This window comes from Paramormyrops kingsleyae, chromosome 1 (genome assembly GCF_048594095.1).
Source record: "Paramormyrops kingsleyae isolate MSU_618 chromosome 1, PKINGS_0.4, whole genome shotgun sequence".
Taxonomy (NCBI): Eukaryota; Metazoa; Chordata; class Actinopteri; order Osteoglossiformes; family Mormyridae; genus Paramormyrops; species Paramormyrops kingsleyae.
Genome location: NC_132797.1, coordinates 36,798,126 through 36,813,808, shown reverse-complemented (window position 1 = coordinate 36,813,808; position 15,683 = coordinate 36,798,126). Strand labels below are relative to the sequence as shown.

General features: G+C 39.3%; 1 protein-coding gene and 1 long non-coding RNA gene across 5 annotated transcripts; one reads left to right on the top strand and one right to left on the bottom strand.

Annotated features, from left to right (window-relative positions):
* Window positions 1–6,826: 6,826 nt before the first annotated feature.
* Window positions 6,827–9,510, bottom strand: LOC111851611 (uncharacterized). 2 transcript variants are annotated; one of them, XR_011992568.1, is made up of 2 exons: window positions 9,430–9,510; window positions 6,827–8,460 (listed from the first exon to the last, which is right to left on the bottom strand). It is a non-coding gene; the product is annotated as an uncharacterized lncRNA (long non-coding RNA). The 2 variants fall into 2 exon arrangements; XR_002840057.2 differs by having other exon boundaries at window positions 8,671–9,457.
* Window positions 8,155–15,531, top strand: creb1b (cAMP responsive element binding protein 1b). 3 transcript variants are annotated; one of them, XM_023826664.2, is made up of 8 exons: window positions 8,155–8,352; window positions 10,932–11,044; window positions 11,310–11,456; window positions 11,801–11,901; window positions 12,193–12,332; window positions 12,559–12,741; window positions 12,964–13,117; window positions 13,529–15,531. In XM_023826664.2, exons 2-8 carry the CDS (start codon window positions 10,940–10,942, stop codon window positions 13,671–13,673), a joined length of 975 nt encoding a protein of 324 aa, XP_023682432.1. In that variant the 5' UTR covers window positions 8,155–8,352; window positions 10,932–10,939; the 3' UTR covers window positions 13,674–15,531. The 3 variants fall into 3 exon arrangements, with proteins under 3 accessions (XP_023682432.1, XP_023682431.1, XP_072571303.1); XM_023826663.2 differs by having other exon boundaries at window positions 8,156–8,315; XM_072715202.1 differs by lacking the exon at window positions 8,155–8,352 and adding an exon at window positions 8,403–8,510.
* Window positions 15,532–15,683: the final 152 nt, after the last annotated feature.

The window sequence follows — 15,683 nt, the reverse complement described above, 5'->3', positions numbered from 1 at the left end:
TTCTGTATAAAGAGCTTACCCTGCTGCACTGCTCCAGTGCCGTTCTGCTCCACTACAACCCAGTGGAGGAAGGGAAAGTCACTAGTATTTGCGCATCCTGGATTGCACACCTGTCCTGTATACATTTCCTATTTTATTGACTATTTTATATCGAAACATATTCTGAATACAGTAAAATGGAAATCCATCCATCCAAATAAAGGTCCATTTTTGAATTTTGAGTTTAAAAAACCTCCCCAAAGTTGTAGTATTGAAGAATTTGTCAAGAATTTGTCAAGAAGATCAACTGAACTGTCATCAAATAAGCACATAATATTTCTAAGTACACCTGCTTCTTCAACAGCAACCATTCACGCCTGTGAATTAAGTCAAGCAATATAGTGAAATTTATTCATTTATATTGTCAAGAAAACATAAATACTAAAATTAGTTGGATACTACTTTTGCTATGTTAAAAATGTGTGACTATATTTCTTCTAATGCTATATCTTGCAACATAAACGTGTTAAGGAAAGACATTAATGTGTTTATGTAATGGGAGCGCACCCCCCAGTCACATCCTGTACGTCTTTGTTTTCTGTGGTTGACTCTAATGTATTCCTTTACATTCAGCTCAGAGCAAGAAAAGGATTAAATAATTCTAATTATTGGGAACATGTCAAGCTGACCCAAAGTAATTAAAGCCTAATCATAGTGCAAATTCCAGTCTGGTCTTTGTCAAGGTTTCATTAGTCACATTTCCACCTGCTGCCAGAATCACAGTGCCCTTGAATTAATTCTGCTGCTCTTACATATATTTTTAAGTTCAAATGATCTGACCCAGCAAAAAAGACTTGCTATTAGTTATTAAATCTTCCGAGCTGAATAGAATACTTCAAGTGATTTGCCTTGGTGTCATTTATTTTACAGTGCAGCTGACCTTCTCTAGATAGTGCTTACATTTAGCATTTTATAAAACTCATACAGGCCGGGAGACTCATCCATCTGGATTTTAGCAGACAAGACAAACCACTCATACATCACACACAGCGGAAGTGTGTCCATATAGTGAAAAATTGCCTGATTCCCCATAGATCCTGCAGGGATTTCACCATAATGGCTAAAGTATCTTGTATGCCTACGTGGGACTGCAGAACTGAGTTTAACCCAGCATCAAGGCAAGGAAGTGTGCAGAGTATAATCTATATGAAGGCATAGATATTTACCCGAACTCACGTCTGTCAAAATACATAGAAACAATCTTAAACAATAATCAATAACTAAATTCAAATGAATCAAAAACGACAGTTTGACCTTTTATTTATTTTTTATTTCATTTTAACCCAGTGATTACTTCACATGTTGCCAAGAAACTGATATGGATTGATATGAAATTTCATTGGACCGACACTGATCAAATTACAGCATTAACCTGCTCAGTGTCATCAGTCAGATATATCTTTTTTCATCTTGTAACTCCACCCTTCCTAATCATGGCAAGTTTTTCCACGGCATGATGAGAAACCAGATTATGACATCAGCATCAACAGCATTCAAAGACTTTAAGAACAACATCCTGATAGCCTAGAGGGCATGGAGAGAGATCGTCATGCTTACTCAGACACTGAAGAACATGCTGAGTAAGACGGGCATTGCGGTAAATTCTTTGTGTTTGTATCCTTCTGGAGAATGGAAAATCCCAGAAAATCCCTACAGTTCATTAGGTGCTGTTTGCCTTCACTGTTGCTCATTCTTCCTGACAAGACAAGTTACTATAAGCTGACACAGGGCAGGACAGTTCAGAAGACAGGAGACTACTCCACAGATATCTCACCAACTAGGTTTATTGGGTCTTTATTAATGAGATGTTCATAAGGACACTGTTTTGTGGAAAAATGGAGAGGGCATACAACAGCTCGAGGCTGGCTGGAGGAATGATAGGATAGGTCTGGGATAGAGTTACCCAACCAGCAATTTTTTGTCATCTGAAAATATTTGTATATTATTTATAGTGCTTGTGGGCCTGACTCTCGTTTCATTAAAAAGCTTAGCAGTGGGATGTGACAGGAGGGAAGTTGACATTCCTTCCAAATTAGCATGTAAATGGCTTAACAACCGATGCATTTAGCAGTTTGATTGTGAGTGGTTTCTCCATAATCCCTAAATTCCTTCCTTATCAGATCGGGTCCTGTCCTTCAAAACACAGGCAGTCACTCTAGTGGCTTGGAGGCAGTGGCACGTTTTGAGCATGTGTGTGTATTGCATTTTTGGAACATCCTTGCCTTTCCCAGCCTAATGACTGTTTAGTCAAGCTATATAAGCTGAGAAGAATATCCCCACTGAGGGCAGTAACCCATGCTGCCTGGATTCTGGTGCTGGTCACGCAGCTTCCACCGCTGCAGAATGATTTAATACCCAAGCCAACACTTTGCGTTCTGAAGAAATCCCTTTGGAAGTCATTTTCAGCTGTCCCCCAGCATGCCGCTGTTACCCTCCTCTGTCAGGGAAGTCATGTCTCTTCAAAATGGATCAAAGCTCATGCTATTCTCATGACAGCATACCAGGACCACTGTGAAAAGATGCAGTTATCTGAAGCAAGCATCTTCGGGTCAGTCAGTCAGTCAGAGGAGGCATCGCCTCGCTGTTACAGCTCTGAACCTCCGGCACTTTAAGGAAGACAAGTTGGGAAATGAGATTTTAGACATTCCTTCCGAATGAGGCTCACCCATTGGTCAGCTGCTCTTTATGACCTACACACAATGAAAAGGGCATTTCTTTTCTTTGAGGAGAACAAAGAAGAACTCCATTATTTTATTCAACAATTCTTTCAAAACAATTTATCTAATATGCCTGGAGATGCTGCGGAGCAGGGACCCTGTGATTACAACAGAGCCTTTAATTAAGCTTGATGAGATAAAGACAGATCAGTGGTAGGATTAATACAGCAGCTCCTTAACACACACATAGTGTACTTAGGCAAGATTCACCATTTTAACATTAAAGATGCACTTCATTTAATTAATTTCATGGCATGAACAGTATGTGTGGGATTTTCTATCATAAACTTACCTTGATCTATATAGGGGGTGAATCAGCATCCTTCAGTTATTCTATTACATAGAATATAAATTATAATATAATGTATACATATACTGTATATTATGTACAGTATGTACACCCAATCAAACCTTTTATGTGTCCTCAGAGAAAAAAAAAACAAATTTTAAATTTAGGTGAAATGCTAAAAGCATGATCTGTGCAATTTTCCATTTTTTTTCATCAGAGAAAATCAGCTGAATGTCAAATTAGAAACATGTGTTCAAAGATCACTGCGTGGTTAGGCTTTGATGTATTTTTTAGGAACCCCTCAAGTGTGTTTTAAACATCCTAAATGAACAGGGAGACAGACAGAAAGTGCAGCAGAGCAGAATGGCTTCTTGCTGGCTGAGGGATCCAGTATTGCTGAGTATGGAGCTGGAGCCAGCATGAGGGTGTTCGTTCGGGGGAGGTGCACAGTGGGGGCTCGGAGGAGAGAGGCTGCAGCCCACTCACCAACTGTGATGCCTCCTCAAGGTCAATCACTAAGCTGCACACACAGACACAAGCGCGCGCGCACACACACACACACGTACACGCATACGCACAATACAAATGACATGCATGCACATTTTTTATGCACAAAAAACAGACACAAAGGTGCAGACGTAAAAACACACAATCGGGCATGCAAAACACTCGCACGTACACGCGATCGCACACAAATGAAATAATACACAAAACATCCAGAAAACCGAGACCACACATAAATACAGGCTTATTCAAGCATTGTTTATGAATAAGAAAAAAAATACGCTCCATATAAATGGAAATTACAGTATTTTTTGTGATTTTTCCTAAATATGCACACATAAAAGCTAAGAATTTACACAAAACAATATTACAATGAAAAAATATGCAGAAACGAAAATTATTTACCTTGTGACTTAATAACACAATTCAGTCTAAATAATAATAATAAGAAGAATAAATAAATAATAATAAGAAGAAGAAGAAGAAGAATAGTAGTAGTAGTAGTAAATCTCATACGGTTTTAACGAGGGGACACATTGTCTAAAAAAACTCTTTACTTAATGAATGGAACAATACGATTTGAAATGAATTGAAGTGGATGCATTTGTACTTCCCCTTTCCTCTTTGAAAAAATAGCTCTGCCTTGTAAAACCTGTTCCACAAATTGGTCAAAATTTTCTCATTCCCTTAGGATTTTAGCTGTTACAAATTCACAGTCCTCCATCAAACCAACAGGGTCAATTTCCCATACAACGACTTTCATGTCACTATAAAAATGTTTTTATGGGTTGTGACAGCAAAGCACAATCAAGCAGATAAAACATCAAATGGGTATCGAGAGGATTATAAAAAGAATTGCCTCAATAAACCCACAAACAGACGGAACAGCCCTTCCATTTCTCTATGCTGACCAGAAGCTTTGATTCAGGCAATACACTTGCACTACCATCTTCAGGACATATGCATTTACGTCGTTAAGGATTAAGGATTCTACTCTAAATTCAGACACTGATCAAAGTTATGGAATATTGCCCCCTGCTGGACAAATTGCGGTTACAGTTTTTTTTTTTCCTACACACGTTTACACCACGTTTCTTTAGATATTTTATGCTATGGGGACCCTAGATGAGATGTCAGTACATTTTACACACTCTAAAGGCAATTCAGTCATGGCGATTAATCGGCATGTCTTTAGACCACATGATGAAACCACAGGGAGAACATACAATCTCCACACGAACAGAGCAGAGTAAGATTCGAACTCCAAACCATAGAGGTGGGAAGCGATAGCGATAACATGCAAAATAAGTATGCAATAAATTCAAATGCATGTTTCATTTTTTTCAAATGTTCTTCCCGGAGACACTGCCAGAGACTTCCACTCGAAACATAGCACTTACTGTCTTCAAACAACAGGGGGCGAAACAGCTTGCCTGATCAGTCACTGACATACACTATATTGCCAAAAGTATTGGAGCACCTGCCTTTGCACACACATGAACTTTAATGACGTCCCATTCTTAATACATAGGCTTTAATATGGAGTGGACCCACCCTTTGCAGCTATAACAGCTTCAACTCTTCTGGGAGGCTGTCCACAAGGACAGCCTTCCCAGGAGCGTGTTTATGGGGAAATTTTGACCGTGGCTCGCAGTATCTGCCCTAATTCATCCCAAAGGTGTTCTCTCAGGTTTGGGGTCATGGCTCTGTGCAGGCCACTCAAGTTCCTCCACACCAGATTCGCTCATCCATGTACTTATGGACTTTGCTTTGTGCACTGGTGCGCAGTCATGTTGGAACAGGAAGTGCTCAACCCCAAACTGTTCCTACAAAGTTGGCAGCATGAAATTGTCCAAAATGGCTTAGAATGCTGCAGCATTAAGAGTTCATTTCACTGGAACTAAGAGGGCCAAGCCCAACCTCTGAAAAACAACCCCATACCACAATCCCCCCTGCACCAAACTTTACACTTGGCACAATGCAGTCAGTAATGTGATTTGTCACTCCAGAAAACACATCTCCACTGCTCTAGAGTCCAGTGGCAGCATGCTTTACACCACTGCATCCAACGCTTTGCATTGCACTTGGTTAAATAAGGCTTGAATGCAGCTGCTCGACCATGGAAACCCATTCCATGAAGTGCTCTATGCACTGTTCTTGAGCTAATCTGAAGGCCACATGAAGTTTGGAGGTCTGCAGCTATTGACTCTGCAGACAGTTGGCGACTTCTGCACAGTGTGCCTCAGCATGCGTTGTCCCCGCTCTATGATTTTACGTGGCCTACCACTTCATGGCTGAGTTGCTGTTGTTCCCAATTGCTTCTACTTTGTTATAATACCACTAACAGTTGACCGTGGAATATTTAGTAGTGAGGAAATTTCACAAATGGACTTATTGCACAGGTGGCATCCTATCACGGTACCACACTTGAATTCACCGAGCTCCTGAGAGTGACCTATTATTTCGCAAATGTTTGTAGAAGCAGTCTGCATGCCTAGGGCCTTGACTTTATACACCTGTGGCTGTGGAAGTGATTGGAACACCTGAACTCAATGATTTGGAGGAGCGTCCCAATACTTTTGGCAATATAGTCTCACTAGAAACATCTTGTTCATTGTCTCAAGAAGGGCCATCATAGCTTTAATTTCTAAATGACTAATAAAGGCCACCGTAAATTAATTCATATATTGTATGTCTGTACAGCCCAATCACTATATTAACCAAAAGTTAAATACAGGATTGAAAATTGTCTTTTAATTCCAAGAACTTTTTTTCTCTATCGCTTCCTGTTATCCATCATAACTGTGTGCCTCTGGTGTCCAACTGTTCTCCAGTTACTGTCTTTCTGATTTAACTGAATAAATAACAAATTATTTAAAAATAACAATAATTAAATAAAAAATGAAAACAGTTAAGATCTGAAGGGTGTTGGCTCAAAAGAATGAAGTACAACTTAATGAAATGCAAACAAAGCCATTCAAAGGTTTATAAAATAATTACATATTTCATACAATAAAAACTGCTGACTTTTAATCATTATTTTTACAATACTAGGTTACATAAGGAAGTGATATTGGAGTAATTTAAAACATTATAACTACAAACACAAAAAAACAATATATTCACACTATCAAATTGCTACTAAAATCTGTATGTTGCCTTACATATCACTTAATAATAATATTCATAACATACAACATAATAGTATATATAAAGTAGGCCTATAAGTTTTTGGAACTTTGCATGATATTTCGATTGATGAAGCACATCTTTGAAATAGATTATTCAGTTTATTTTAATATGTCACATACATGAATGTCCAACAACCCTGAGGGTTGTAAGAATAGAACAGACTTTATTTTCAATGCACAAGATACAACAAAATGCATCATATCCTATAATTTCATGATTGTCACAATAGTGATTTCATCACTGACAAACTGTATAGTCTTCTAACCTTTCTGAAAAAAATAGGATGCAATAAACACATTCCTTAGTTCCATATATTAAATTATCATGTCAGCTATATGTTCTATATTATACATGTACAGTCCAATATTATTCCTAATTATGAAACAAGCACATTTGTGTTTGTGTAATTTAACCGCTATTTTTAAGATATTATATATGTAATTCCACTTAATGTTTTCAAAGGGAAAAAATAGTTTTTTTAATGCAGGATATTTATCAATGCGTCTGTTTTAGCAGGAAAAATTAGTTTATACGCGCATTTTTTCCTATTCTCTGCTAAATCTTGAATCTTGTCATCGATGTTAATCATGTGTTAGGACGTTGCACGCAACAAACTGGAGAATGGGGATAAAGACCTAAATCCTTATTCCAACAAAGGTGATTCTGAGTAATTTGTCTAGTATTTTATGCATTCTCTGCAATTCTAATGGAAATTTCACAAGTCAGCAAACCAAATGAAGTCAATATACTGATTTATATGGTGAAAAATCCACCATAAACCATTTTAAATAAGATTTGCAGTGAAAACTCGTTTACAACGGCAAAGGTTTTGTATTCTTACATTGAATTTCTTGTAATGCTGCCATTTTGAACTGAGAAACACGGGACTACAGGTATTCCGTTTGTGCCAACGCTAATCATTTCATCAAGGAAAAACAGTTGACAAATATGCTTGCTCTTGACCAGCTAACTATCTTAATTGAATATGCAATACTGTCGCGAAAGCATCGGTAACAATTAAAGTTGTGGGTTTACTTTAAATCGCTTAGAAAAACAATGCCCTTGGCAAAATGTAATTGTTCGCCCGTCATATCAATTGCATCTATGTCAGGCCATTCGTACAATAACCAGACAGCTTTTTATAATATATATGATTAATAAACCAAACAGCATGCATTACGCCAGAGGATTAGCAATGTCGTAATTTATTCTAAATAAATAAACCGTTTACAAAGATTCTAATTATTTGTGAGAACGTATTTAGAAATGCACGTATACCAATACTATGTTTGAACATCGCTCTCTCATCCTTCCAGCTCCGAGAACTAGGTATTTCCGTGCATTTCCGTCGAACGTACGTCGCATTCGGTTCCTCCCGTCAGCACTTCGGCATTTTCCGTGCGCGCCTCGGCAGTTCTCGATGGTGCCGTTGAGCTGATTTTCGTCTCCCTCGTTCTCCGTGTTGTTGTTCTCGGTGACGCGACGGAGGTGTAGCCTGACGCGGTCTCTTACGTGTCGGCCTGAATAAAAGTGGAGCTCCGAGGGCTTAGGAGTGACGGAGAGAGTCTGTATCGGTAAGAGAAGAGAAGTGTCCGGGGGGAGGGTGACAGGGTATGTCCCGGCGATGTTGGGATCGGCTCGGAGAAGACAAAGAGATCATGGCGGCGGGCTTGTTGCAGGCAGGCAGGCAGGCAGGCAAAGAAGGAGGGGAGTCTGCAACTGAGAGAAAGGGGATCGGGGATGGCAAGTCTGAGGGGAAACGCAAACATGTTTGTGCAACATTTATTTACCACCAGTTGTTCAGTCTCTACATTTAGACTCAATTCATTCGCCAAGTAACTTAACATATCGAATCTTTTTTATATCTTTGGGCTTTGCGCAGAACTGCAGTGGGAGGTTTCCAAAAATAAATAATGCTGAAATACTGACCGAAGTCGGCTTTCACTCCGTACTTGCGGTGGCAGCCTCCTTGGATGGAAGCGCGTATTTGTCATTTAAAGGTTGCAAGCAATGGTTCTTGGTGTCTCGTTTAGCTTTCCAGCATGAAAACTAGTTAATATTGAGCTATGTAGCTATTTACGAATAGCCATTCCTGTTGCGTAACTTTTAGGCGACTAGCTGAAATACCTCTCATTAAGAGTCTGTGCTTATATTTAACTGCAGCTAACTTGCTACAGTAAACAAATGACATTTTTACTGAGCATTAATTTTTTAAATGGAGAGGGAAGGCTGTAATCTCAGCAGTGAATATCTAGATCAGATACAATGTGTAGCTTCAAGAGATCCGCCCGCCCGAACGTAAAAAGTAAAAGAAGAAACTGTAAAAGCGCGCTGTCGCCGACAGCGTGACCGTCGATTCCCCAAACAGATTTATTTCTCCATCTAGGTGTTTATCCGATCTGTAGTAAAAATAAAATACTGCATTCGGCAAATGTTTATATATATATATACTTTAAATTAAACAACACTCATTGTTTGTTTAAATACGGACATGTCCAAGAAATTTAACGACAGTTTTTGATATCCCGCCAATTTACAGTTTACTTTTTTATATGCTTGTTATTAATGACACCTGGAAAGGTCAGTTAAACGAAAAGTCACAATATCACATTAATAATGGACATCATACATTTCTTTATTTCAAGTGGCACGAACCTGCAGGAAGTATTGTGAAGAGCCGTTACTTACTGTACAGTCTTGAGCGTCAAGTTCTTCTTTCCCCGGTAGTAAAAATGGCCTTCAACCTTGTTTCCCAGTCTCGTGTGATCCTTTCAGAGCTATTGTTAATCATGGACAGCTACAATGTCTTGATTATGGCACAATTCAGTTCTTGAGTTGCTTATTTAGCGATTCTGGTGTTTCTGTTTCATCAGCATATATTACACTTCGTTACGAGCTGATAATAAATTTTAATTAATAAATTGAATATATGTCCCTGCTCTTTGATCTTATGTGTAGTGTGACTGCTTGATTGTCTGATAACTTATTAGAATATTGGACCTTTTTTAAAATAAGCTGTTTCCCTTATGTAGGTAGTTTAATGGGGACTATAGAACATGCACAAAACGTATATTTTCATGTGCCTGTGGATTCCGAAGCACTTTGATTTGTCTGTTTCATGGGGAGTTTTGAAGCCAGGAAAGTAGCCACCCAGCCATAGATATTTTGGTGCTGCAGTGAGTGTGCCAAGAAATTGGCACGGGAAATGACCCTGTGGCCTTTGTTCACTGCCCTCTCAAGAGGAATACTTCTTTACTGTACACAGCACTCCATAGTAATGAAGGAAAACATATTTTGTGTTTTGAGGGTAAGCTGCTGACCACTGGGCTGGCAGGGTAATACATTCACAGTTTGATAGGGGGCACTGTGTGCATGCACATCAAGCAATTTCCTGGAAAACCAGGGTCCTGCATATCACAGCACGTTCCCACAAGTATTTAAATCCCCTCTTTTTCTCTAATACAACTCGTGTACAATTTCTTTGTTTCTGATGTTTGAGATTGTTTTGACTGAAAATTCCATTTACCTGCACATAATAGTTACACCATACAAAGGCAGCCCATTCTTTATGCCAATGTGATGATAAATGTTATAGTGCCATAAAGACATTCAAGGCATTCTCTTCGTCTTCGTAGGTCACTTCCGTGTAGGTCAGTTTAAGTGTGACTAGGGATTTATGTGGCAAAATAAATTCCGATAATATTGGAAATAAAAATTGAAGATACAGTGGGATTTTGTATCGTTGACATATTTCTTAACACATTAAGCGTTTCAAAGCCTTTCCCTGTGTAGATGCATTGCTCACATCAGTTTAACTACTGTCATTGTTGATTTCAAAGAGAAAGACAGTAGAGACTGTACCCTTAAAAATCAGCTGGTAACATTTCTGTGGAAAGGTCTTTGAGTTTACAAGTAGGTGGCGCATCCTTGATTAAAGCTGCAATAGTTAGAATTTTTGGTCTACTGCTGAAATATTAATGAAAAGTTAATCACAGACTATGGGAGCGTATATTTGTATAGATCTGAAAGTCAGCTATCCGAATAAATGATAACGCTTGGTGCCATTAATAAGATTAAAGATATATGTTTAAGACTGTGATTTTTTTTTTTGGAGGTGCTTGCTAAGAAATAAAGCAGTATATAAATAAAAATCATATACAATAACGATCGTTTACTTTCTTGATTCTCAGCTAACTAAATGACTATGGAATCGGGCGCAGACACACAGCAGGGCGGCGACACAGCCGTCTCTGAGACAGAAAGCCAGCAGATCGCACAGGCACAGATAGCCACCCTAGCACAGGTAAGACTGCTCTTCTGCAATATATACTACACTGTATAGACTGGCTGTTTTACCAGAATTTGTGGTCCTGCAAAAGTATACTAGAGCAGCAATGTATGCATAACTTCAGCTGTTAAGCCAACAAGGATAAGACCATAGTAAATGCTTGTGCACTTTTTGAGGACTGCCCTTCTGTCTTGTGTGTATTGAAATATTTAGTGTATAGTTACACTATAGTTGAGGCTGACAGAGTGGTGGTTATGCTGCACTGTTTGCCTGTCTGCAGGTGTCTATGGCTGCTGGGCACACCACAGCCAGTGGTCCCACAGTCACCCTGGTGCAGCTACCCAATGGGCAGACTGTTCAAGTCCATGGAGTCATCCAGGCTGCACAACCTTCAGTTATCCAGTCCCCTCAGGTGCAGACTGTTCAGGTGAGTGAACAAATTCCACCTGCTCCACTTCTTGTTGACCTGGAAAGGGACTTTGTGTAATAGTAAATAGTGTGGCTTGGGAATCGTGATAAGATATTTGTTTTGGAAATAATATGGACAAATATTGAACTTAATACTACAACATTTTAATGTAGTTTTCAGCATACCTGAGAATAAATTTTTTTAAACATTGTATAAAACCCCGGCACAGTATTTTTTTTCTCCATTTCTCGTGTGTCTTTATCATATGCAAGTGAGCAAAAATGTTTGTAATGATCAGGCTAAGTATGGTGACTAGGTACATGTCTTCGGGTGGGTGAGGAATCGCTGTTCGAAACTTTCAGATTTCTACAATTGCGGAGAGTGAGGACTCCCAGGAATCAGTAGAGAGTGTGACAGACTCCCAGAAGCGTAGAGAGATCTTGTCCAGACGTCCCTCTTACAGGTGCTTCCCCTCTGCTTCTCTTGCCCATGTTGTGATACCATAACTAGTGTAAATTTGTAGTCTTTTACCTGTTTTTTTAAATAACTGCTGAAAATGTTCATATTGGAGAAGCAAGGCAATATAACAGTCATGCTCTCATCTCAAATTAGTCTTTATTGCTATCTACCCGAGTGGCGACGTTCTCTGGAGTTTCTAACAAAAAGAACATGTGTTGGAGAATGTATTTGAAGTGCAGGGGACTTGCTGTGATAATTCACATCCTCACATCGATCCTTGGTTCCAACTCCGCAGGAAAATCCTTAATGACTTGTCATCAGATGCCCCAGGCGTTCCAAGGATAGAAGAGGAGAAATCAGAGGAGGACACTGGGCCTGCCATCACCACTGTAACCGTGCCAACGCCCATTTACCAGACCAGCAGCGGGCAGTATAGTACGTCATTCATCACATCTGTTCTCAGTGCTTCTCAGTATAAGCAATATTGGCAGTAACGTATGAATGCATTTATAAGACGATGACGGACGTAATTTTTCTATCATGTATAATTGGAGAGGAATAAATCAACACAGTTTAGCTCAGTTCAGCCCAAGATAAGATCCAAGGCTTATAGGTTTGCCGTCTTTGTCTCTGTCACAATCGTCACTTCCTGTCATTCTAGTCGCCATAACCCAGGGTGGGGCAATCCAGCTGGCCAACAATGGCACAGACGGTGTACAGGGGCTTCAGACCCTGACTATGACCAACGCAGCGGCTGCTCAGCCGGGCACTACCATCCTACAGTATGCACAGACCACTGACGGCCAGCAGATCCTGGTGCCTAGCAACCAAGTGGTGGTACAAGGTAAAGAGACCGCAGACCAACACACAAGAATATAGAACAGGCAGGTGTGAAATGTTATTTAGGCAGGTTTCATATGTTGACTTAACAGTGAAAACTGTTTTATGACATGGGAATATTTTGGCTAGTAAAAGCTAAATAAAATTATTATGAAGTACTATAAATTCTTAAAAATGACTCCAGTAAATCTGACTTTTATCCACTATCCCCACCCCACCATTACAGCTGCCTCTGGGGATGTACAGGCCTATCAGATCCGCACTGCTCCAACCAGTACCATTGCTCCTGGTGTGGTTATGGCCTCCTCCCCTGCCCTGCCCTCCCAAGGGGGAGCTGAGGAGGCCACACGCAAGAGGGAGGTCCGGCTCATGAAGAACAGGTACCTGTGGAAACATGAGACCTCTAACTGTCAGTCACGTGAAAAACATACTGCTATGATGCACAAATGTATGGTTAGCACTACACAGTATTATGTATCATTACATTGTCAATTAGCATAATATAGTAAAATACTGTCTCAATTACAGTATTTTAAGAGGCCTAGCCAAAACCGATTTGCATTTTTCTTTGCCAAGCATTTACAAATATTAAACTGAATTTAAGAATGACTAACTTTGCTTAAACTGTATGTGGTTTGATACTCTGCAGCTTAGTTTTACAGTCCTGTATATTTTTAGCTTACTCGTAGTTTAATTGCAAAATGAAAAAAATTATTCAGTAACTCAGGAAACACATCAGTAGATACAGGAATCGGTTTTGGTTTTGACTGTCATCTCATCTTCTCCCACAGGGAGGCGGCACGTGAATGTCGTAGAAAGAAGAAGGAGTATGTCAAGTGTCTGGAGAACCGGGTGGCTGTTTTGGAAAACCAAAACAAAACCCTCATTGAAGAACTGAAAGCACTTAAAGACCTGTACTGCCATAAATCTGAATAGAACTAACCCTCCACAATTTGCTTCCCCCCTCCCCAGCTGGCTTCTGCCTACTTGTACAGAGACTCTGCCTAGTGGTAACCATCCTGGCATGGATACACATTTTGTAGATGTTTTTTAAAGTTACGAACTAAGAGAAAAGAAATTGAAAAACCCCTTTAAATACAAGGTCTAAGTTCCTCTCTTTTCTAGTGGATCATGACCTTCAATAAGTAAGAAACTTTGAATCATGAGCATCCAGCTCAGTTTTCTCATTCTTTGCCTCCTGGGGGTCACTGGCAAGGGTCCTTATAGAGATCCTGGGGGCAGGTACGTTTGGGTGCTTCAGGAGAAGTTCTTTTATTATCACTGGGCCCCCAAGGAATGAATCACCATGTTGCTGGGGGAACAGAAAGCCATTGGCTAATAAGCCATAAACCCTCCACTCCTGTTTCTGACTTGTCACCTGTACCAGTGGTCCACCCGCCGACGCAGAAGAACACGTGATGCATTCTCTACATGGAGGATGGAGGGCCTCTCCTGTTGCCGTGACCTTAGCATATAGCCTGATCTGCTCTGCATAGAACCCTTCTTCAAAACAGTTTGCCACAGGGTTGGGAGTGGGATTATTAGAACGGCTGTGTGCAACACGTGTAGTTTGTGCAGATGTTTCTATAATGCTTGTGTTACTAACAAGTTTCACAGATCTAATGAATGATGGGGGAAGTACAGTTTCTTACAATGAAATTTTCGGTTTGTACCCCCCAAACCCCCTGAGCATTTCAGTATTTTGCTTTTGTTAACTGTAAACAGTTGCTGATTATATTTCCTTGGAGAAGTGTATTTCCTTCTAAGTGTATTTTAGGAATCATTTTAGGTTTAGGTTCAAACTGCAGCTCAGTGCAAACATACAGACATCGGTAAAGTATGAAAATAGGTACTATGTGTATTAAGATTGGTTCAGATGGCAGCTCGTCCTCACTAAGTAATCTTCCTATGCTGGCATCCAGTCAGTGAGTGGGTGACGTGGACAAACGGAACAGCCACGTGTCTGGATTTAACAAGCTTTTCACAGAAGTGGAGGTCAAACTCAATAATATCTATCAGGTGACACAACTCACCCTGCAAAAGAACTTTGCTCTATTTTCAGAGTCACTTATGATACTTCACATGAATACTTTGAAACATATGGGTGACATCTTTAAAATTGTTTCTCAAAAATACGGAGTAGAGGAATAATACTTTTTCAGTTGGTTGCTGGAATAAGAAATGCCATATTGTATTATTGTTTTGTCATAAAGTGGAGCCAGTGGTCATATTGATTGTGCTACATAATGTACTTTATTTTTTATAACCATTTGGTATTTTTCATTCATTGTCACAACCAATATGGAATTCATTTATTTGTATTAAATATATAAATAAAATACCTACTGGGACAATTTATCCAGCTACAAATTCTTGGCAGCTAATTGACAAAAACGCCTTTGATGAAACAGTGTTTTTGATGGTCTGTTATATTGTGCATATGATGCTGTGCTTATACTATAACAGCATTAGTCATCGGCTTGTCTTTTTTTATATTTGTATCTGATACATGATGCATCATATGAAACAGCACACAAAAAGGGAGGTGTACAGCTCGTTTTCTTAACTGAATACTCACTCCTGTCAATTATATTATATATATTCATTCCCAATTTTGTACCAGCCACCATAAAACAAGCATTATGGAATTACTTTATTTTGCTGAAGTATGTATGTATGTTAAACCTGCTCTTGTTTTGGCTGTATTGGAAATATACTAAATCATACTGTTTGCTGTGTGGATTTTATTCATGAAATGTACTCCAGGATTATTAAATTGTGCTTGAACAACAAATCCTTTTTTTAATCTAACTACCAATTGAGCATGTTGCACATGAATAAAGTCTAGCTTCTCCTGTCTAGGGTTACAAGTAATATTTATACTGTCCTGCTGGTCAAAAATCTTATTAAATCTAAATTCATAAGAATATAGTGTGTATGTGAAGT

Coding starts and splice junctions, on each gene's coding strand:
- creb1b (XM_023826664.2), top strand. CDS start 10,940: ATGACTATGGAATCGGGCGCAGACACACAGCAGGGCGGCGACACAGCC. Junction 11,457..11,800: donor CTCAGGTGCAGACTGTTCAG/GTGAGTGAACAA, acceptor CGAAACTTTCAG/ATTTCTACAATTGCGGAGAG. Junction 12,333..12,558: donor GACCAGCAGCGGGCAGTATA/GTACGTCATTCA, acceptor CTGTCATTCTAG/TCGCCATAACCCAGGGTGGG.